This window comes from Tarenaya hassleriana, unplaced genomic scaffold (genome assembly GCF_000463585.1).
Source record: "Tarenaya hassleriana unplaced genomic scaffold, ASM46358v1 Cleome37, whole genome shotgun sequence".
Lineage (NCBI taxonomy): Eukaryota > Viridiplantae > Streptophyta > Magnoliopsida > Brassicales > Cleomaceae > Tarenaya > Tarenaya hassleriana.
In genome coordinates, this window is record NW_010966725.1 from 142,652 (window position 1) to 166,059 (window position 23,408).

At 40.6% G+C, this 23,408-nt stretch overlaps 3 protein-coding genes across 5 annotated transcripts; all 3 read right to left on the reverse strand.

Annotated features, from left to right (window-relative positions):
- Positions 1-2,243: 2,243 nt before the first annotated feature.
- LOC104822759 lies at positions 2,244-3,419 on the reverse strand. The gene is made up of 3 exons (XM_010554106.1): positions 3,070-3,419; positions 2,844-2,952; positions 2,244-2,651 (listed from the first exon to the last, which is right to left on the reverse strand). The coding sequence occupies exons 1-3, from the start codon at positions 3,417-3,419 to the stop codon at positions 2,244-2,246; spliced, it is 867 nt and encodes a 288-aa protein (XP_010552408.1).
- A 5,890-nt stretch (positions 3,420-9,309) lies between these two features.
- LOC104822557 (alpha-barbatene synthase-like) lies at positions 9,310-11,661 on the reverse strand. Of its 3 annotated transcripts, XM_010553809.1 has the most exons (8): positions 11,500-11,661; positions 11,057-11,327; positions 10,594-10,966; positions 10,246-10,488; positions 10,040-10,178; positions 9,685-9,921; positions 9,515-9,613; positions 9,310-9,419 (listed from the first exon to the last, which is right to left on the reverse strand). In XM_010553809.1, exons 1-8 carry the CDS (start codon positions 11,653-11,655, stop codon positions 9,393-9,395), a joined length of 1,545 nt encoding a protein of 514 aa, XP_010552111.1. In that variant the 5' UTR covers positions 11,656-11,661; the 3' UTR covers positions 9,310-9,392. The 3 variants fall into 3 exon arrangements, with proteins under 3 accessions (XP_010552111.1, XP_010552110.1, XP_010552109.1); XM_010553808.1 differs by having other exon boundaries at positions 9,310-9,613; positions 10,246-10,467; XM_010553807.1 differs by having other exon boundaries at positions 9,310-9,613.
- Positions 11,662-18,216: 6,555 nt separating this feature from the next.
- Positions 18,217-19,951, reverse strand: LOC104822558 (cytochrome P450 93A3-like). The gene is made up of 2 exons (XM_010553810.2): positions 18,984-19,951; positions 18,217-18,889 (listed from the first exon to the last, which is right to left on the reverse strand). Exons 1-2 carry the CDS (start codon positions 19,875-19,877, stop codon positions 18,269-18,271), a joined length of 1,515 nt encoding a protein of 504 aa, XP_010552112.1. The 5' UTR covers positions 19,878-19,951; the 3' UTR covers positions 18,217-18,268.
- Positions 19,952-23,408: the final 3,457 nt, after the last annotated feature.

The window sequence follows — 23,408 nt, forward strand, 5'->3', positions numbered from 1 at the left end:
CAATGCCCTCTCGCACCATGAAGTGGCATTTCTCCCAATTCAAAACCAAATTCGCCTTGAGACACCTGTCTAACACTCGATGGAGATTGGTTAAACACGCATCAAAGGAGGGTCCATGGACAGAAAAGTCGTCCATGAATACCTCCATAATATCCTCAATGACATCGGAGAAAATAGCCATCATACATCTTTGAAAAGTTGCGAGTGCATTGTATAATCCAAATGGCATGCGTCTATATGCGAAACTGCCGTAAGGGCTATATGCGAAAGTGCCGTAAGGGCATGTGAATGTCGTTTTCTCTTGGTCACTCGGATGGATAGGGATTTGGAAGAAACCGGAATAACCATCGAGGAAACAAAAGTAAGAATGTAATGCAAGTCTCTCTAGCATTTGATCAATGAATGGAAGGGGGAAGTGATCTTTACGGGTGTTTGTGTTAAGTTTTCGATAATCAATGCACATTCTCCATCCCGTAACGGTTCTAGTTGGTATGAGTTCGTTGTTTTCATTTGGAACGACCGTGATTCCTCCCTTCTTGGGTACGACTTGTACCGGGCTAACCCAAGAACTATCCGAAATCGGGTAAATAATACCCGCATCTAACAATTTCAAAACTTCTTTCTTGACTACTTCTTTCATGTTCGGGTTTAGCCTACGTTGATGTTCGATTGACGATTTGGTATCATCCTCTAAATGTATGCGGTGCATGCAAAGAGAGGGGCTAAGACCCTTGATGTCTCCTAGAGTGTACCCTAGGACTTCCCTGTATTGTCTAAGCAACATGATGAGCTTTCCTACTTGGCCCTCCTCTAATGCATCATTAATGATAACGGGGTAAGTAGAATTTTCGCCGAGAAAGACATACCTTAGCCCTTGAGGTAGAGGTTTTAATTCCACATGCGGGGCATGTCTGGGGTCCCAATCAGCATTTTTATCTTCTCTTGGGGCTTGAGGTACGTCGAGGATGGATCGAGTAGCTGAAAAAATGGCTTCGGGACATGAATTTTTCATTTCTGGTGTAAACGGGCGGTCGCTCGTTTTTACGGGAGGGTCGCCCACTTTCTCCGGAGAAAAATCAATTTTGCTCAGAGCTTTCGGGCGGGCCGCCTGGTTTTCCGAGCGGTCGCCCGTTTCGACTGGAGAAAATCTGAATTTGCTCAGAGCTTTCGGGCGGGCCGCCTGGTTTTCCGAGCGGTCGCCCGTTATCACCTGCTTCTCTTCAAAATCGGACGATTTCGGGCGGGCCGCCTGGTTTTCTGGGCGGGTCGCCCGAAATAGTCCAGAAACCTCTTTTTCGGTTTCTCGATCATCCAGTGCCCGACTTATCTCGTCAATCTCTTTCCAATTGCTATACAGACTTGCTTCCGTGGCCATTAATGACACTTCCAGCGGATCTACTTCACGGAATTCCCCAATCACTTCCTCTGCCATCGCTTCAAGTATATCCGCATAGCATACCGTATCATTTGTTGATGGTTGCTTCAGATTCTGATCGAGTGTGAATTCAACTTTTTCATCTCCAATCTTCATTGTCAATCTTCCAGCTCGGACGTGTACCACTGCATCTGCTGTACTCAGGAAAGGTCGGCCCAGAATGATCGGGACCTTGGAGTCTTCGTCCATGTCTAGCACCACAAAGTCCACTGGAACATAAAATCCGCCAATCTTGAGAGGTACATCCTCGAGAATGCCTGCTGGATATTTGATTGACCGGTCCGCTAGTTGCAAGGCCATTCTCGTGGGTTTCAAGTCGCCTATGTTCAACTTCTTGTAGATGGATAGCGGCATCAAACTCACGCTAGCTCCAAGGTCACATAGCGCTCTATCAATCTCAATGTTTCCCAACTTGCATGGTATAGAGAAACTTCCCGGATCGGACATCTTCGGGGGAAGCTCATGCTTGGTGATGGCCGCACTAGTCTCGGTGCTTAACGCTACAGTTTCCTTCTCAACTACCCGCTTCTTGGTCAAGATGCCCTTTAGGAACTTCGCATATGAGGGCATTTGGAGAATTGCCTCATGGAAGGGCATTGTGATCTCCATCTTCTTAAGCATTTCCGCAAACCTCCCGAACTGGCTGTCCTCATTAAATTTCTTTAAACGAGAAGGAAAAGGTATCGGGGGTACCTTAGGCGGGGGAGGAATGTAGACTGGCTCTTTCTCTCGCTCTTGTACTTCAGGGGTACCCTCTTCTACAGCTTTTCCTTTCTCCTCCCTCGTTAGTCTTGGAGGTGGTGTCTTTTCAACCATGGGGGGGGGCGGTCTCCGGAAGTTGTTTCCCACTCCTTATGTCCACTGCATTTATATGTTCCCTAGGGTTCATCTCATTTTTCCCGGGGAGCATACCTTGCTGTCGTGTTGAGGAGGATGAGGCAAGTTGCGCCACTTGATTGTCCAAGATTTTTAGGTGAGCTTGCACTCCTTCCAATTGCTTCTTGAACGCAACTTGCTCGTTCTCAATGCTCCCGGTGGACACCCCTTGCGATTTTTGACCTTGGAGGATTTGCATCAGCATATCCTTGATTTCCGGGTCTTGTTCCTTGGGTTGCGCTTGCTGCGGCCTGTAGTTGGAATTCCCTTGGTAGCCTTGGTTCCCCTGACCTTGTTGTTGATATTTCGGTTGAAATCCCGGAGGCCCTTGGTTGTTCCGCTGGAAGGCGGGTTGAGGATTTAGCGTATTCGACGTGTTCTTGTAGGAGAAATTGGGATGATTTCTCAATCCCGGGTTGTATAGGTTGGACGGATGAGTGTATTGGTTTGGGCCGATATAGTTGGCTTCTTCCGCTTCTTGATCGACCATGTACATACCCGGTTGAACTTGTGCTAGATTATGGTCCTCTACCACAGCCACTTGTTTGGCGTTGGCCAATTGCACCTTAATCTCTGCAAGGTCCGATAACACGGCCTTGAGGGCGATGCTCTCTCCTACATCACCTTTCACTGAGCTTCTCCTACTGAACTCGTTGGACGTATGGCTGCGTCCCTTGGCCAGTTTCGCAATTGTCGCCTCTAGTTCTTGGAAAGGGATGTCATATATGTCACCTCCACATGCTGCATCAATCCAAGACCGGGTGTCGTCCTTCAGCCCATGGATGAAAATAGATAAAAGATAGTCTCGTTCCATCCCATGGTGAGGACACATCCTTTGATATTCCTTAAAGCGTTCCCACGCATCATGAAGATTCTCCCCATCCTCTTGCACAAAAGCATTAATGCGGTTTCTCGCATGTTGAGTCTTGGTGGGGGAATAGTATTGCATAAGGAACTGCTCCTCCATCTCGTCCCATGTAGAGATGGAATTGGGCTCAAGAGTGTAGAGCCAATCTCTAGCTCTCTCCATAAGTGAATATGGGAAAGCCTCAAGGAGCACATCCTCCGTGGTCATACGAGCTCCCTTCTTGATTGCCTTGCAGTTCATTTTGAAGTTCGTAAGGTGAGCATTCGGGTCCTCGTTGGATCTCCCACGGAAACTCATGTTATTGAGCATTTGAATGCATTGTGGTTGGAGTTCAAAATCCTCCAACGGCTCCTTGTTAATACATGAGAGTAGTTGGGTGTGCTTCGGTTGTGTGTACGTTCGAAGCGTTCTAGGGGCTGCTTGGGCTGGACCCCTTTGGGCATTGGCCCCCCTCAACATTTCCTCGGCCATCCCGGGTTGACCTCTTCGGGCGTTGTTTGCTCCCAGCAACTCTTCGGCCATTCTCCACTGTCTTTGTTGTCTCCGAGTGAAACGTACAGTTCTTTCTAATTCGGGGTCGAAGATGAGTTGATCTCTGTCGGTTGTGCTTCTTGTCATGCACCGAAAGAGCTGCGCACCAAAGAAACGAAACGTGACGAGGGTGGTGAGGAACGGTTATGTCACAAAGTGTATCCAAACAAGAATCCAAGCAATGATGATCTAGCAAAAATCTAGACTAACACTAAAATTGCCTAGTCCCCGGCAACGGCGCCAAAAACTTGATGCGCACGCACCGAATCTTATATTTATTACCCGATTCGTACCACTATCCGCAAGTATACGGTAGTTGTAGTAACGGGGTCGAACACGAGGACTAGGATGTATTGGTCTATCTTAAAGCTAGATTAGGTGATCCAATAAAAATGTGGGTTGTGGTAAGTGTCGGAATACAAGAAAGCGATAAAAATTAACGGTTTTTAAACGATGGTTGGAAGCGTTGTAGGTTCGGGATCCCTCATGAATAGCATGGATGGTTGATGATGCTACGATGTCTACGGGTTTATCTTCCAAACGGGGATTTCAAGCACTTCAACTAGAGTTCGTCTCTCCCAAGCTTAAACTCACTATCTAGAGAATCAATTCATTCATTTCCCAATGGTCTAAATGATCTCTAGATGCATTAATGCACCCTATCATGAACCCTAAGCAAGCTAAGCCATTTCCCAATGTGAATAACTCACTCATTTGATGTTTGGTTCCAAACATCATTCCCATATCCCTATGATCAATGTGTTCTAACATCATATCAACTAAGATTTCGCCAAAGTTGATAGCATTAAGTACAAAACATCAAACCCATGAAAGAGAACTCATAAACATCATAGATTAAGCATATGTATCCATACAAAGTGGGGATCCCTCACCCACAACAAAGTTACTACTCCATAGCTAAAGTTTCAAAGCATAAAACAAAGAGGGAAAACATGGAGAAGGAGAAGAAATGCTCAAGATGATCTTCAATGATGATCTCCTCCTTCAAGATGTCTCCCAAGAGCTCCCAAATCTCCCCTTCTCTCTCTAAAAATGTGTTCTTGCTCCCAAAGTCAACCCCCTTCTCTCTCCTCAAGCTCCCCCTTTTCTCCCAATGCAAAAAGTGGTTTTCTCTCTCCAATTTCGGGCTTTTCTAATTTGGGCCGATTTTGGTAACGGGCGGTCGCTCATTTTTTTCTTCAGGGTCGCCCGTTTTCTCCTCAGGGTCGCCCGTTTTCTGGTAACGGGCGACCGCCCGCTTTTTCGAGCGACCGCTCGTTCTTCATTACGGAACTGGGCGACCGCCTGGTTTGACGAGCGACCGCCTGGTTCTCGATATGTTTCTGAGTGACCGCCTGTTTACGCGAGCGACCGCCTGTTTCCCTGTTCGACAAACGAGCGACCGCTCGGTTAACCGGGCGGGCCGCCCGTTTTGCCTGAGTTCTCTCGGACTTCTCGATTCTGCTCCTTTTTCGTGCCTCGTGCGCGAGAATCCCTCGTTTGATCATCCTGCAGGGAAAAAGGGAGAAAATGTCCTACCCACGACTATTGAACGTCCTAATATGACCTGAATGTGAGGAGAACCTACTATATGTTGTTAGAAAAACCGGTCGAAAACCCGTGTGATCAAACACCTCCATAACATCCTCGATAAGATCAGAAAATACTGCAATCATGCATCTCTGAAATGTCGCCGATACATTACATAAACCAAAAGGCATCCTACGGTATGCGAAGGTGCCATATGGGCATGTAAAGGTGGTCTTTTCCTGATCGCTAGGGTGAATGGGGATTTGGAAGAATCCCGAGTAGCCATCAAGAAAGCAGAAATGGGAATGCAAGGCTAACCTCTCTAGCATTTGGTCGATGAAGGGTAAAGGAAAATGGTCCTTACAGGTGTTCGAATTCAGCTTCCTCTAATCAATGCACATCCTCCAACCCGTAACCGTCCTAGTGGATATCAATTCAGTATGTTAATTTTCTACTACCATGATACCCCCTTCTTTGGCACAACTTGCACGGGACTAACCCATGCACTATCCGAAATCAGGTAAATGATACTTGCATCTAACAGTTTAAGCACTTCCTTTTTCACTACATCCTTCATGGTCGGGTTTAACCAACGTTGAGGTCTTAGAGTTATCCTCTAGATGAATGCGGTGCATGCAAAGGGACGGACTAATTCCTCTAATGTCGTCGAGAGTGTAACCCAAGGATTGTCTATACTCCCTAAGCAATGCAACTAATTCAGCTAGTTTCACATCAGTCAAAGCAACATTCACAATGATCGGGTAAGTAGAATTAGGTCCGAGAAATTCATACCTAAGCCCTTATGGTAAGGGCTTCAATTCCACCTTTGACGCACTTTCTGGAGGAGACCGGAGCTTGATGGCTCGAAGAGGGTGATGATTCCTCTTTGTTTTCCTCGTCCCTTAGCCAAGGGAACTCGCGGACAGAACAAGATAAGGGCTCAACGGCCCGGTATTTCCAGCCCTCAAGCTCAATCGATGAGATGTCATCTAAAGTCTGAACAATGCTCCGAACTTCCTCCCAATCGCAGTACACACTCTCTTGTACCGCGTTGAATGTCATCTCAAGGGGATCTGAATCTCTGAACTCATCCCTCACTTCGTCGACCAATGTGTCGATCAAATCTAGGTAGAAGGAAGACTCTACCAAATGCGGTGGCTTAAGGTTCTGATCAAGTCTGAACTCAACCGTCTCATCGCCAATCTTCATCGTGAGTCTACCCTCTCTGACATGCACCACAGCGTCGGCCGTGTTCAGAAACGGCCTACCAAATATGATGGGGATTTGGGAATCCTCCAGCATGTCCAGAACCACAAAGTCGACGGGGACGTAAAATTCCCCCATCTTAAGAGGCACATCCTCTAAAATCCCAGCGGGATACTTTACCGATCTATCGGCCAATTGCAGCGCCATCCTTGTCGGTTTCAGCTCACCGACATTAATGTTAATCTCCCTTTATTTAAATTGATGACTTTTTTTGGAGATTTTTTCAATTAGATACCATTGTTTTCGCGCTAAACAACAGAATACTTTACATATTGTTTTTGAGTTTCAAGACTTGAACTGATGATGGCATTGTCATTGAAATGTAACTCAGTTTTCCGGAATAAAACAAAATTTTCTTTATAGAAATATAACTCGGTTCGTATTAGATTTAACACGGTTCGTGTTACTTTTCTCAAAGAAAACTCGTTTTGCACAGAAAGTCTCGAATCAGTTGTAACTCGGACCGCGTCAAAATTCTGTGAAAAAAATCGTGTTTTTACAGAAAGTTGACACGACCTGAATCAGTCTATTTTGACTCGGAATGTGTTAGTTTTCATAAACATGAACATATGCGATTTTTTGCGTGAAAACTGTCGGATTTTGCAACTTTTGATGATGTCTTTTAGTATTTTATATATTTAAGACATCAAAACAAATTGGTATTAGATCAAATTCAATTTTGAGATATTTGCAAGTCATTTTGGTGAAAAAATTTGTTACTCCTTCTCCATCTCTTTCGTTCATCTTTTCTCTTGGGTTTCTCTGTTTCGACCAACTTTTGACGAGTAAACCAATCGTTGATGGTCTTCTTTGTATCTTTAAATTTATTCTCGGATTTCTCTTTTACTCAGTGGAATCATGTCGCGAAGAGATATCTATGTTCCTCTTTGTTTCCGGTTCTATTGTGCGTTATCTTTCTCGTTATATCTAAACCCATCTTTTTTTCAACAGATTTTTTGGGGGGATTTTTTCACGTAGATACCATTGTTTTCGCGGCTAAGCACAGAACATTTTAGATACTCCGTCTGGATTTCAAGACTACAAATGACGATAGGCAAGCATTGTCATTGAAATCAAACGCCATAAAAAAAAAAGAGAGAGAGAGAGATCTTAAAGTATAGTATTAGTGCAAGGTCGATTTAGATGGCTTTGGTATACGCTTCATATGTATACACAAAAAATGGATAAAATCTCTTGCCATCCATCTTTAAATTGTCTCAGATTCACAAATTCAATATATGATATGGCATTGTAAATTAGGACTCTCCACTCTCTCTCCTTCACATAGAAAGCATATACCAACTTCTTGCGTAGGTCCAAAGTGAGCTCTTTTATAACATACATATATCCACAATAACCTATATATAAATTCACCCCACAGTGTAAGCAAATAATTTTATTACATACTCTTAAGGCATGTCACATTTACAGATAAAGATTCGGATCCGGCACCGGGTATGGTCACGAATGAATTTTTCAACCTCAACACAAGGTCGGATTCTCTACAATCTCCACTCGTTTTCCTTGTAGAACCTTCCAATCAAATGAATGCAAAAGCGTGACAAGGTTTTACAAACCCATCTTATCAGCCATGGATATGCCACCACATTTTCTCCGGCCAAACCTGGAAGTTAGATAACTCGAATCACTCCCACTGAAGTCGTACCACTTACTAAGAAATTATTGAGTATAAAAATATAAAATTGCGGAAATTAAATAATAAAAAAAAGACAAATAAAAAGGAACGAAATGTAAAAAGAAAATATAGATATAACGGAAACAAATATGATACACAATATTTAACACAATATTGTGTTCATTATTATTGAAAATAATATCTCAAAATCTATACTTTCTTTCAATCACATATTCATTTTTCTATTTCAACCTTCCCTTCAAATTGACTTTGAAAGAATGCAAAAGTTAATCTTGAAAAGATAATGCGACAAAAATCAATAGATATTTTCATTGTCTTTAGAATAATCCATAAATACAAAATTTAGTTCTTTTAAAGAGGATTACCTATTTTCAAATCACTTTCGCTTGATTTTTAATTTCTACCTTTCACTCTTTTTATCATAACACCTCGTTTGGTCTTAGAGTTTTTAGATTTGACTTCTTTTTGTCATAACAACTCGTTTGATTTTGGATTTTTACTCCTCTTTGAACGATTTGGATATATGAACATCCAAAACTTAGCAAAAAAGAGATTGAAGAATAAAAAAAAAGATATAGACCATGTTTAAATTTTATATGTGATGAATGATCGAAAACATGATAAATACGAAATAGAGTTTCGAATGCAAAAATCAAAGTAGAAAAAGACACTCTTTTCTTGAATTAATCTTACGTACATGTGTGTTCGTATAATAATTTGAGACTAATAAAAATATGGAAACTAAATCAGCCACAAACGGCTAACGATACAAATGGTAAGTTCTTTATTTCAATAAGATCCACTCAATCCCTTAATCAACTCTAATCACCAACGGATGTTTCCACCAAATCTCCAATGTCTCGATCACAATCTTTCTTATTATCTTCAAGGACTATTATCATCTAATTCCACATGATTGATTTAATAAGTCACTTACCAATCACAACAAAATAAAACAAATTGATATAAAAACAAAACCTCCTCCCCTGCTTTTCACATATCATAAAACCTCTGTTTTATTTCATCAACAAGATCACTTATACACATACTCAGAAGCTCCATTGCCTCCTAAAACACCCTGATTTTGATCCTTTTTTTTCCCAAGTTCCTCACCATGAACTATATATATATATATATATAGTGTGTTCCAAGTCATTCAGAGACTTATCAGATGCACAAACAAAGAGGAGATATTCTCTTTCATTCGTGCCGTGCAATTGGTGAACCCTTCACCATGAGCGTATGTGGTACTGAAACTGCGTTCAAAGTTGATGACTTGCATTAGGATTTTCCTCGGCACAACGGTTGCGTTCAAGAACTCCTCGGTCGTGATCTTTTCCGTAGCCCTTACCATTTTACGGAACTCTCTAAAGGCTTCCTCTTCTGTGACACCGTATTGCTTCATATAGACGTTGATCCCGGTGGCGGCGTACCCTCTGCTCATGTCGTCCTGAACAAAAACCTCATAGACAACATCGTCATGACGGAACTTGACGTGTTTAGCATATGTGAAATCTGTACCTGGAAGCCGGTAATGTCGTTCAAGAGACGGGCCTTTGAAGTGACGGATTGGATGATGTTCGGTCTGGAATTGAGCCAGTCGTAAGCTTCCTTCCCAGCAATCTGTCCCATGCAGACGAAACCGCACGCTAATGCTGCTTCTGTCCCGAACTCGACCTTCCCAACCTTCATGTACTCCTCGAACGTCGGAACGACCCATTTGGTACATGCAAGGTTCGCTCTCGCCATTCTTTTGCACTGCTCGTTACAGTTTAACGAGTTTTACAACTTTTTTAAAATGTGATTTTTAAGTGTATATATATATATACGCGTGTATTTATCGAAATATATTTGGCGTTAATTTGATTGATTATACCTCATCCAACATCGCCTGCGCACTGTAGGATCTTCCGTCCAATCTCACTTCCCTTTCAATCTCATGGTAAACATCCCAAAATAATTTGAAGACGATTTTCATATAATCCGGTAACTTGGCAATGCCGTCAAGATCCCACCTGCACACACACGAATTCTTATCTATATATGTAAATTATGATTGCAGAGGAAGAATTTAAAGTGTACCTTTGCACACAATCGACGAGTGTTGTAACTTCATGGAGAGAAGCATATCTATCACAGGTGTCGTCCATAATGGTGAAGCATCTGTACAACTTAGCCAACGCAATTCTTGCACGTGAAAAATGTGGCTCCATCAAAAGTGGGACCGCGTTAAAATAGCACTGGACCATGTTGTTTCTAAAGTAAGGTGGCAACTTGGATTCCAAACCTAGGTCCTTCCACCATCTGCAAGCATACGACAGGAGACTATACATTCAAAGGATCGGTCCAGGGTTCTACGGGGTGTTACTTTCCTTGCACGCAAAGGTACAAAAAGAAAAAAGGGACTAATTTGACGGATGGAGTGTGTACTTGCTCAAGGCCTTCAGCTCTTGAACGCAATGCATTTGCAAGAACCTGAAACAGAGCTTGGAAAACTTGAGCAGCGTCTCGTCGTGATCATCTTCATGTTCGTAGAAGGATATGTACTCTCTGACGGCTAATATTTCCATGTTCTGACGCTGAGGAAGATCGAGAACGGTCTTAATGTGCTTCGACATGTGTGGGCTAGTTTCTTCTGGTAATGATTCCAAGTGGGTCGATGTGAAAGACAGAGCTTCGTCCATTATGTCTTCCGTCACTGTCCCCCAGTTTGCGGCTTCGTACAAACTTAACATACCTTTCACATCCCTCACGAGACTTGTTTTGAATCTCCCGTCCTCTCCTTTGAATGTCTCAAACACACCTGCATATGGAACACCTCTCAAAACTGAACATTTTCTTACACGACCACGACACATATACACACATATGTCTATATAAACTGTTTAATTACCAGGAGACATCTTGTAACGGTAAGATCTGAAAACCAGGAACATGGCGGAAACAGTGTATAGATCGTCTTTGTCGGTGATTTTATCTTCTATGGTGTCGAAAGCATGTTTGAGTGTCTCTTCGATCTCGTTTTCGAAATGAAATGAGATGCCAAGACTGACCAGCAAATGGATAAAACATAGTTTGCTCTTAGTGTCACTTGGAGAAGACATAAGCATGTCCCTCACTTTGGGCTTCAATGCCTCCATCTCTTTTTCAAGTACACCCATTTCCTAAAATGATAATTTTTTTTTTAAAAAAAAAAGACAATATACTTAACATCATTCTTACAGTCCTCATAGATAACGTATGTGTGTATGTATATATATATATGCATGGAGTAAGAATAGAGTAACTATGCACATACACAGCCATATATATATATATATATATATATATACCCACCGAGGCATCCAAGGAAACAGCGAGGAAGTGTTCATCCCATTCAGAAGGTGGCAGCGTTACGAAAGGACGAACTCTTCCGTGATCGGAACCTGCTTCAGCCTCCATGTTCACGACCCAACGTATCAGAGAGAGAGAGAGGAGTGAGGTGGACAACATGAAAGATTCAGGAGCCACATATATATACAGATCCAGGGTCGTCGGTTCAACCTTTACATTTATTTATGTAGATATGTGCAATAATTTTAATGAAGTCATACTTATAAATTTTAAAACTAATGACTAAGTTTGAATAAGTCAGAAATTTGAACATTTGGTGTATTAATATATTTTTATTAGATGCAAAATAGCAAAAAAGTGTGAAAATTTGGGAGAAAATGAAAAAAATATATATGGGCTTTGTGTATATGCAAATTTTTTGTTTCATGTAAAGATTATCGGTAAGATGAATCCGAATTGTTAAGGTTTTATTGTTTATCAAATCTGTGTATTCAAGATTTTAGATCAGGTAAGGATGAAACGACATTTCTACGGGGTATTGAATGATTTGTTGTTTTCCGCCTGATGCAGACAAAGGACCAAGGCGGCGGGTTGTGGAAAATTTCCTCCGTGGGCCCACCATTTTTGTTTCTGTTAGGCAACACTTTGCCTATAAAACGAGGTATCGGCAGAGCGGGGGGAGAAGCGCACACGACACAACTTCGAGCAGCGAGAGCAGAAGAGATTGAGAGAGAGAAAAAAAAAAAAGGAAAGCGAAAAAAAATAGTGTGGGTATTTGGGAAGAGATTCGATCAACATACATCTAAAATTGCGAGGAGAGTTTCTACACTCGGACAGAGATTTTTCACGTTAAAAATCGTTCTCTTTTGATTTCGGTACCGTTGCACTAGACATTGTCATATTCGCAGGTGTACTCGCGTCAACCCACGACTCCGTCTGATTTCGTCGAATCGCTCAAGAACAAAAACGAACAGAAGACACGCACAATTTTACGAGTTCGGATCGGTGAATGGATCCTACGTCTCGGCCGAGGAGGTTCTCGACAATCCACTAGGCTCGTTTTGGTTACAACTTTGAGAGATGATCGAAGATTACAAAACCTAACCCTCACCCAGAATCTCTCTGATCAAGAAGAAAAAAAAAAACTCAACGCCATTAATAACAGAACAAACCTCTGTTATATAACGACTTGAAACTTGGAGAAGAAAATCGAAACGCACCGTTTAGAAAATAGATTAAAAAACCCGTCCCGGTTTAACCCCAATTCCTAATTCTTCTCGACCCGGTTTTATTCAAACCGGAAGCCTTTAAATGAGCCAGAGTCTCCAGCTGAAGGTCGCCACCTTCGAACAAGCTCCACTTGGCGCCTACAGCTGGAAACCTGTGGAATGCTTCATCGTTCCTCCTCGACATTCACTAATTATTCATCAGTGATTTTGAGCAAGTTCAGGGCGTCCCTGAATTTGCCCACTGGTAGTGACTTGGTGAGAATGTCCGCCGGATTGACTTCTGACTTGATCTTCTTCACCATTACCCTGTTTTCTGCAACCACATCTCGAAGAAAATGTAAGCGTACGTCTATATGTTTAGTTCGTTCATGATGAACGTTGTTTTTAGCAAGGCATATGGCACTCTGCGAATCGCAGTGAATGAACACCGTATCTTGTTTGATTCCGAGTTCGTTTAGTAGTCCTTTTAACCAGAGTCCCTCCTTAAACGCTTCTGCGAGCGCCATGTACTCTGCCTCAATTGTGGAGAGCGCTACTACATGCTGTAACCCTGATCGCCAACTGACCACATTCCCTCCAACTGTAAAAATGTAGCCGGTTATCGATCTTCTTCTATCGAGATCTGATGCATAGTCCGAGTCACAGTATCCTTCAATCCAGAAGTCTTTTTCCTGTGTATACTTGAGTCTGAGTCCGAGGTTTCCTTTAACGTACCTCATAATCCATTTTATAGCTGACCAATGATCCTTCCCTGGTTTACTCATAAACCGACTGACCATACCAACACTATAAGCCAGATCAGGGCGCGTTCCTATCATCCCATACATGAGACTTCCCACCGCATTCAGGTATGGGTATCTGTCCAAATCCAATAATTCTTCCTGTGACTCTACTCCTTTCAGTTTGAAGTGCGATCCCAAAGCGGTCTGTACTGGTTTCGAATCTGTCATGTTGAATGTAGCCAGAACTTTCTGAAGATACCCCTGTTGTGAGAGTGTCAGTATTCCTCTCTTCCTGTCTCGGTTGATATCTATCCCCAGAATCCGCCTAGCATTTCCCAAGTCTTTCATTTCGAACCTGTTACTCAACTGATCCTTGATTTTCTGAATCTCTGTTAAACTTTCTGCAATGAGTAACATGTCATCAACATATATCAGGAGATATATGTAGGAATTCTGCTCCAGCCGTTTGTAGTAGACACATTGATCAAATTTACTTCTTTGGAAGTTCTGGCTGATCATGAACGTGTCAAACTTCAAGTTCCATTGCCGAGGAGATTGTTTTAGCCCGTATAGCGACTTCTTTAGTAGACAGACCTTATCATACTTTCCTTGATTGTTAAAACCTTCGGGTTGCTCCATGAGGATGTGTTCTTCAAGGTCTCCATGGAGAAACGCTGTTTTAACATCAAGTTGTTCCACTTCGAGATTCTTGTAAGCTGTCAGGGCCAATAGAAGTCTGATTGAGACATGCTTCACAACTGGAGAGTATACTTCGTGATAGTCTATTCCTTCCACTTGAGAATACCCTTTTGCCACTAGTCTGGCTTTGAACCTCGGTGCCTCTACTTCAGGAATTCAACCTTAAACGTGCACAGTTTTTGTTTAAGGTAGAATCGATTCGGGACGGACTTTTGGAGAAATTCTCGTTCAAGGGCCTTCCAGATCTCCGCCGCTGTCTGTTCATTCTGAACCTTACGCATCACCTGATCTGAGGAATGCCTGGCTTATACTTGAACACCCATTTACATCCTATGACTCTCTGATCCTTAGGTCTGTGCACTAGAATCCATGTTCTGTTTTCTTGAAGGGATCGCATTTCTTCCTTCATTGCTTGGAGCCAATTCTGTTTTTCCTTTGACTTCAAGGCTTGCTGGTAGTTCTTTGGCTCCTCAAGTTCTAACTCCTTTGCCACTGTTAACACGAAGGCTGCTGAGTCTTCTTGTCTGTACTTTAGAGGAGGTTGAATAACTCGTCTCTCTCTATCACGGGCTAGTATGTACCCCTGCAGGTCTCCTTGCTGGTCTGTCTCTTCTTGGGTTTCTGTTTCTGATTCTGGGTCGAGCAGTTGTCCTGTTTCTGATTGCTCTCTTTGCTGGTAGTCTTCTTCATCTGAAACTTCTCCACCTTAAGCTGGATTTTGGTCCTGTTGGTGGTTTTCATTAGCTGCTTGTGATCTGTTCTCCAAACCAAAGCTTACTTGTTTCTTTTCCTTTGTAGAATTCCCTCTTTTATCTTCTGGTATTTCCAAATCTTTGAACACCATTTCTTCTCTGAACTTTATGTCTCGGCTTATCATTACTTTCTTCTCCTCCAAGACCCAAACCCTGTAGCCTTTAACCCCTTGGGGATACCCTATAAAGACTGCCTTTTTCGCTCTTGGTAGGAGCTTACCTTGACTCGAATGTATGTATGCTATACATCCAAATCTTCTCAGGTTTTCTAATGATACCGGACGATTGTACCAGACTTCCTCTGGTGCTTTGAACTCGAGGGAGTGGCTGTTGATGCGGCTTCTGCCCAGAAATCTTGCCCGAGCCCTGACTCACTTAGCATGCTCCGGACCTTGTTCATAATAGTTCTGTTCATTCTTTCCGCAATACCATTCTGTTGTGGTGTATATGTGCACGTTCGATGTCTGATTATCCCATTTTCCCTGCAAAATTGTTCAAACTTTTGGTTGCAGAACTCCAGTCCATTGTCGGTTCGCAAATGCTTCACCTTCTTTTCAGTTTGAGTCTCAACCAGTTTCTTCCATTCCTGGAATCTTGAGAAAGCTTCATCTTTTGTTTTTAGTGGGTATATCCATACCCTCCTGGAATAATCGTCGATGAATGACACAAAGTACTGAGCTCCACCTAACGATGGTTGAATTGTTGGCGAGCCCCACAGATCCGAATGAACGTACTCTAGCACACTTTGTGAGGTGTGTTTCCCTTTCTTGAAACTTGTTCTGGTTGTTTTCCCGAGAATGCAATCCTCGCAGAAATCAATGTCTGAATCTTTTCTTTGTTCAGTATCCCTTTCTTTGCCAGAATCTGAAGTCCTTGGTTGCTCATATGTCCTAGACGCTGATGCCAGATCATGGATTCATCTTCAGCTTCTGTCACTTGCGCCTCTGCTATTATTGTTGTACCATTCAGAACATACAATCCGTTTTCTAGTTTTCCTGACATGATCAATTTAGAGTTCCTGATCACTTCCAGTTTTCCATCTTCAGATTTGAAACTGCAGCCTTGTTTATCGAGAGATCCCAATGATATTAGATTTCTCTTCAGGTCTGGAATGTACCGTACTTTGCTGAGGATTCTGACTGCTCCATTTGATAATTGAAGTTTTATGTCTCCAATCCCTCTGATCTGGCATGTCCCGTTGTTTCCCATCATTACTTTCCCAAGATCTGATTCTTCCATGTTTATGAACCAGCTCTTTTGTGGTGACATATGGAATGTACACCCTGAATCTAGTATCCATTGCTCTGTTGGGTGAACATCGGTTACTGCCAGAACTTCGGAGTCGATTTCATTTCCAGATATTGCTGCAACTTCCCCTGAATTCTTTGTATGTTCTTCATGGTACCTCTTCCTTATTCGACAGTCTTTCTTCTTGTGTCCCTCTTTCCCGCAAAACCAACACCCTGATTCTGACTTTTCCTTAGGCTTGCCCTTTGACGATTTCGGCTTCTTTTGAGGTTTCTTGTCAGGCCTTCCTTTTACCAGCAATCCTTTTGCTGTCCCTGGTTTCCCTTTTGATTTGAACTCAAGTTCTTTAGAGTAGATTGCTGATGTAACTTCCTCAAGACTGATATTCTCTCGATGTGAGTACTTAAGTGTATCGCGTAAGGATTCATAGCGATCAGGTAATCCATTTAACAGGTACATCACCTGATCTTCTTCCGAAACTTCAACCTGAAGATTGTTCAGGTCGATTACCAGTCTTCTAAGGTTGTCGATATTTTCATCCATTGTCTTACTCTCATCAACCTTAAACGTGCACAGTTTTTGTTTAAGGTAGAATCGATTCGGGACGGACTTTTGGAGAAATTCTCGTTCAAGGGCCTTCCAGATCTCCGCCGCTGTCTGTTCATTCTGAACCTTACGCATCACCTGATCTGTTAAACATAACAAAATCAGATTGCGTACCTTTCTACTCTTTTCTTTCCGAGTAGCAAGATCAACCACAATTTTCTCTTCAGAACCTTGCGATTTGACCTCTAATTGCTTGGACGCCTTATCATGCGCCTGATCTTGGATGAGATACTTTTCTTCCAGAACATCATTCAACTTCAGTATTTCCAAACTTGCTAGGATCTTAATTTTCCACAAGCTGAAATCACTCTTTCGGATATCCCTCCAAGATACTGATTCTTACCGAAATCACCAGATTCTTCAATCTGTAGCTGAACCTACTGATACAACTTTGATTCACTGCTTTCCTTGTGAATCTCCCTGAGCCACGAACCGGGCTCTGATACCACTTGTACTCGCGTCAACCCACGACTCCGTCTGATTTCGTCGAAACGCTCAAGAACAAAAACGAACAGAAGACACGCACAATTTTACGAGTTCGGATCGGTGAATGGATCCTACGTCTCGGCCGAGGAGGTTCTCGACAATCCACTAGGCTCGTTTTGGTTACAACTTTGAGAGATGATCGAAGATTACAAAACCTAACCCTCACCCAGAATCTCTCTGATCAAGAAAAAAAAAAAAAACTCAACGCCATTAATAACAGAACAAACCTCTGTTATATAACGACTTGAAACTTGGAGAAGAAAACCGAAACGCACCGTTTAGAAAATAGATTAAAAAACCCGTCCCGGTTTAACCCCAATTCCCAATTCTTCTCGACCCGGTTTTATTCAAACTGGAAGCCTTTAAATGAGCCAGAGTCTCCAGCTGAAGGTCGCCACCTTCGAACAACAGGTTTACACAAATAAGGAGTTTGAGTTATTGATTCGTGACAAACGATCGAAATAACATAAAAACGTCCAACAAATGATATCAGAACACCTTGATTGTGTGGAGCACTTGTGTGAACGATGGAGACAAATATTAGTAACAATGGCGGTTCCACTCGGACGTCGAGGGATTAGGAGAGGAGCAACCGGTTGGAGCCTTAGGATTTCTTTCATAACAGCAAGTAAGTACGAGAGTTTGGTGGTGTGAGATTCTTCTGCGATGCTGCCACAGCACAAATGTGTGTGACAAAAGATGAACGGATAAAGTATGTGGTATTTTCCGAAGCCTATTATAACGCTTCCAAAATCGATTTTGATAATTTCCGGAAACATCAATAAATCATGACAAAAAACGAAACAATATACATCTTAAAATTTAATAATAGATCAAACAAATTTTACAAACACACGTTCTAAAGAAGTTTAACAAATCTTATTTAATAAAATATTGACAACCGAACATGTTTATTACATATATATTTCGACATCAAAGTGAAAATTCACCTCATAGTAAAAGAAAATAAGTATTAGAGAGACGAAGATAATTTTATTTAGAGAATCGCACACTTTTATATATTTCACATTTATAGATAAAGATCTGGATTCGACAATCTTGGTATGGGTATGGCCACAATTGGATTCTTCAACCTCAACGCCATCCCATACTGCTCTTCAACCTCCACTCGTTTTCCTTCTGGAACCTTCCAATCAAATGTATGCAAAAGCGTTGCAAGATTGTACAATATCATCTTCTCTGCCACGGCTATCCCAGCACATGTTCTTCGGCCAAACCCGAACGGTAGATAACTCGTATCACTTCCCCTGAAGTCGTAGAACTTACTAAGAAATCTATCAGGATCGAATTCCAATGGATTCTCCCACAAACTTGGATCTCTTTGGATTGCCCACATGTTGAAAAATACCGTTGAATCTTTCGGGATGGTGTAGCCGGCGACGATGGAGGTTTCACTCGGCCGTCGAGGGATTAGGAGTGGACCGACCGGGTGGAGCCTCAGGGTTTCTTTCATGACGGCAAGTAAGTAAGGAAGTTTGGCGATGTGAGATTCTTCTACGATGTTGTCTTTACCCACAACTCCGTCTAGTTCTCGTTGAACCCTTTTCATCAACTCAGGTTTGGTTATAAGTTCGGCCATTGCAAACTCCATCGTGCTCGAGGATGTCTCCGAACCGCCGAGCACCATGTCCTGATTTCCATAAAAACCTTATAGATTTAGCAACGTCATATTAACTTGGGTTATTATATTAGAAATGGCAGAACGGACGTGGAGACGTACGTACCATGAGCAAGGCCTTCACATGGGTGATGGACAAAGGTGTGGTTTCATCTTCATCCTTCAACTTCAACAAGAATTGCAAGAAATCCTCGCTGCCGTTCTTAACTCCCCGTCGTTGATCGATTATCCGATCAAAGAGTTGGTCAAGTTGTAGGAACAGTCCATGCATCTGTTTAGCCAAACCTTGCAGATCAAATCGGCTTAAAATGGGAAAATAATCCGAAATATTCGGCCGACCTATCAGATGGACGATCCTGGACGTCAACTCTTTGAACTCGGTTACAATTTTCTCTCTCTCCTCGCTGGCAATCGTAGCACCCCATAACATCTGTGTTATGACGTTAAACAACATCACGAATATCTGCTCTCCGAGGTCTACCGACGACCCGGTCCGAGCCCGACCAGCCAAGTACCTGATTGTCTGTCGGCTCTCCCGACGGCGGAGGCCATAGTAGGAATCCAACACGGCGTTACTCAGCAACTTGTTCACGCACACTTTCCTCAGCATGCGCCACTCTGGTCCGTATGGGTTCCATCCTATATCCGCACCACCGTATGTGGCGATGAGTCCCGTGGCGGTGACATCATGGTTCGCGAAAGCAACGTCATGGGTCTTCATAATCTCACTCATCACCTCCGGGGATGTGACCACGACCACGAATTTGGCTCCGAGCCGGAGTTTGAAAACCGGGCCGTGTTTTCGGGCAAGACCCTCAAAGTATATGTGGAGATCCGGTTTGAGGAACGGGAGATTTCCGACGATCGGCAGACCGAGAGGTCCCGGCGGCAACGGCGGACTTCTCGCCGGCCGTTTGGGTTTGATGTACCATATAATTGAGAAGACAAGAGCGACGACAATCAAAACGATGTCGTATGGGATCTGGAAGAGATTCTCCATGTTTGCAACACTTGAGAGGGGCAGATAACAGAATTAATATACTGTCACAACAAAAGATGTGTGGAAGCCACTTAGTGTTTTTTTTTTTTTTTTTTGGGTAAAAAAGCCCCCTTAATTTTATGGTGTTTACGAATATAACAATACAAAATTGAAAATTTATAATATATATATACAAACAAATACTCTGAAAATAGTTTAACGAATACAATTTAAAGAACTTGGTCTAAGACATCATTCTAACAATTTTATTGGGGCATTCCACATTTTTCTTAAATCTCTTTTTCCTTTTTGTTTTATTAATCCTAATTACCGTAAACCCTAACATCTAAATCATAAATTTTAAATTATAAACTTCAGTCCAATCCTAAAACTTAAAATCCTAATTTGTTTAGGATTTAGGATATGATGTTTAGTTTTTCCCATCAGAAATAAATTAGGATATGTAAAAGGAGGAGGAGAGGAAGAAAAAAAGAGGATTTAAAAAATTATCAAGCGGTTCAATAAGATGATTAGTAGGATATTTATGAGAAGCTTTTAGGAGGATATAACATTAATTTGTTATGTCATTCTAAATTCAATATTCCAAAATAATCCAAATCAAACTTATGAATATAGACTTCGTCTATGAAAATAGGAATATAAATATAAATATTGAAATACTTGAAATATCAAATTTGAATCAATCGAATATGCAATATAGATTTGGAAACTTGAAATGTCAAAATAAATATTGTAAGGCTATAAAAACTGAGCCTAGGGTGTAAAACCGTCTTGGCCGGCCCGGTCTATCCAACACGTCCCGATCAAAGATTTTTCGGAGTTTCTATCAGATCAGATCTTAGATCACGAGCCAAATGAACGAGTCAAATATCTAACTAAAAAACATAATTTAAATACTAAAAAATATTTAAAAATATATTATAAATATTATAAAAAAAATTTAAAATTTTAAAATTTAAACAAAACACATCGAATAACTATTAGAAAATTGAAATATAAAAAAAATACTAAAAAGTAAAAAACAATTGTCAACGAGCCAGTCGTGGACTCGTCGAATTGGTTCACTACGAAGTCGGCTCATGAATCGTGATGGATTGGCTCGTTCACTTTGCTTTTTTTTTCATAGTCAAATTTTCTGAGTTGGGTTAAAAAAATATAGATCGATTCTAATATCAAGACGTGGTTGTTTTCATATAGTACAAATAGTGAAATACTATGCAATAGTTCCTCTATTGTCGTTTTCATTTTTCAGTCATTTAAGTGTGACAAAATTGGTAACAAATTTTGAAAGGCACCAAGCTTGACTTCTTCTTACTTCCTCGAAGAAACGTGCCTTTTAGTCTTAATTACGATTTAAAGGCATAATAAAACAAATATATATCAAGAAAAAAAAATCAAATATATAGATAAACTATAGTTAAACTACCAATTAAAACACCATATAAACCCGTAAAAACTTTAAAATATTTTCATATTTGATCTGAACCGTATGACTGACATTTTTGTAGCAGATAAGGAAACTGACATTTATCTTGCTACCACCAAATGAGCAACACACAAAAAAACAAGAGCGGTGCAAAATCTCTCGATTTATAACATTCGGTCTACATAAATTTTCGATTCACATGTAGATTAAATTTTGGTCTAAATCTCGTTTAAAAATCAGTTTAAAAAAATTACGAAGATGAAAAAAAAATATATTGGTTAAACTAAGAAATTCACGGATAAACTCAATTGAAGTTCGGATCAAAATTTCGATACTCGCCACCAGAATCCCAAAAAGAAAAAAAAAATCCTTCGGACTTTACAAGAAGTTTTCTCCTTAGACATTACTAAAACATTATAGAAATAAAAAAAAACGTGAAATTGAAAGTTTTGTAATAAATCAAATACATTTTCAAATACAATTCTAAGAATAAATCAAATTTATTGAAATGAAGAAGTCCGAAAATTACTGATGTATGTATATCAACTAAGTTTGTCATGAATAATCCAAACTAAACTTATCATGAATAATCCAGACCAAAGTTTTATTTATTAAAAAATAAAATGTGAAAATTAAATTATAAAAAAAAAGAATAAAAGAGAAAAGAACGAAAACACTTTTATTACTACATCTATTCTTCTTATTATATTACAATTAAAATAATCCATATATTTATAGGAAAAGTTATTAAAAAAATAAGAAAATAAAGATACGATAAAAACAAATAAGACAAAATATAATTGACATGATATTTATTTTATTATTAATTGATATTATATCTTTAATTATTATCAATCATATCAAATCTCTATATTTTGTTTCTATTTCAACATTACCCTCAAAATTGATTTTGAAAAAAATTCAAAAATCAATCTTGAAAATAAAATAAAATGGTGAAAAACTTCACTGTTATTAGAACGATACATAGACACCAAATTTCATTCATTTAGAGAATATTAACCTTTTTCAAATCATTTCGCTTGTCTTTAAAGTTGTAGTTTCAATTATTTTTTTTATAGCATCTTGCTTGATCTTAGAATTTTTAGTTTTCACTTCTTTTTGTCCTAACACATCGTTTGAATTTAGTTTTTTTCCTTTAAACGATTTGGATATATGAATATGAACATCCAAAACGCTAAAAAAAGAGATTAGAAAAAAATATATAGTTCAGATCGCAACCAGACTCTCAACCAGACTCTGATACTATATTTAAAAATAAAATGTGGAAATTAAATTATATAGAAAAAACAAAAGAGAAAAAAACAAAAACACTTTTCTTACTGCATCTCTTCTTTTTTTTAGTACATTGGGAACCTCAACCACCAGCGTATCCCTTCGGGCTCGCTAACCCCCGGTCACAACGGTGGCCTGTGACGCAGCCTTTGGCGCAGTCGTTGGCTCGCTGACCAAGGGGTCACAGCGGTGGCCCTTCGGGTCCGCGGAGTACGAGTAAAACCCAAGCCCACACGCACGAGCTTGCAACACACGTGTAGGAGGTAAATCAGCCGTAACTGACAGGCGACAGGTGAGCGGCTGGAGTCGAACCCCCAACCTCTCAGTATGTGGGACGTGCTCCTGCCAACTCACCTAGGGTTTCCCCCTACTACATATCTTATTCTTATTACATTACAATGAAAATAATTCATAATCTTTGTTAAACTAAGAAATTCACGGATAAACTCAGTTGAAGTTCGAATTAAAATTTCGATACTCGTCACCAGAATCCCAAAAAAAAATCCGTCGGACTTTACGAGAAGTTTTCTCCTTAGATATTACTAAAACATTATAGAAATAAAAAAAACGTGAAATTGAAAGTTTTGTAATAAATCAAATGCATTTTCAAATACAATTTTAAAAATAAATCAAATTTATTGAAATGAAGAAGTTCGAAAGTCACTGGTGTCTCTATATCAACTAAGTTTGTCATGAATAATCCAAACTAAACTTACCATGAATAATCCAGACCAAAGTTTTATTTACTGTACATATAAAGTATACGAATATATAATGCATGCAGATTAGGCTATGAGAATCCACATGGACGC

What these genes read in the sequence shown, in the direction of transcription:
- LOC104822557 (XM_010553807.1), bottom strand. Translation starts at nt 11,655, where the DNA reads ATGTTGTCCACCTCACTCCTCTCTCTCTCTCTGATACGTTGGGTCGTG. An exon ending in CTCGTCGATTGTGTGCAAAG is followed by an intron (nt 10,179 to 10,245) that starts GTACACTTTAAA and finishes GTGTGTGTGCAG; the next exon opens with GTGGGATCTTGACGGCATTG. An exon ending in ACGACATTACCGGCTTCCAG is followed by an intron (nt 9,614 to 9,684) that starts GTACAGATTTCA and finishes GTTTTTGTTCAG; the next exon opens with GACGACATGAGCAGAGGGTA.
- LOC104822759 (XM_010554106.1), bottom strand. Translation starts at nt 3,419, where the DNA reads ATGAACTGCAAGGCAATCAAGAAGGGAGCTCGTATGACCACGGAGGAT. An exon ending in GGGCTGAAGGACGACACCCG is followed by an intron (nt 2,953 to 3,069) that starts GTCTTGGATTGA and finishes CGAGTTCAGTAG; the next exon opens with GAGAAGCTCAGTGAAAGGTG. An exon ending in ACGCCAAACAAGTGGCTGTG is followed by an intron (nt 2,652 to 2,843) that starts GTAGAGGACCAT and finishes CCCGCCTTCCAG; the next exon opens with CGGAACAACCAAGGGCCTCC.
- LOC104822558 (XM_010553810.2), bottom strand. Translation starts at nt 19,877, where the DNA reads ATGGAGAATCTCTTCCAGATCCCATACGACATCGTTTTGATTGTCGTC. An exon ending in ATGTGAAGGCCTTGCTCATG is followed by an intron (nt 18,890 to 18,983) that starts GTACGTACGTCT and finishes TATGGAAATCAG; the next exon opens with GACATGGTGCTCGGCGGTTC.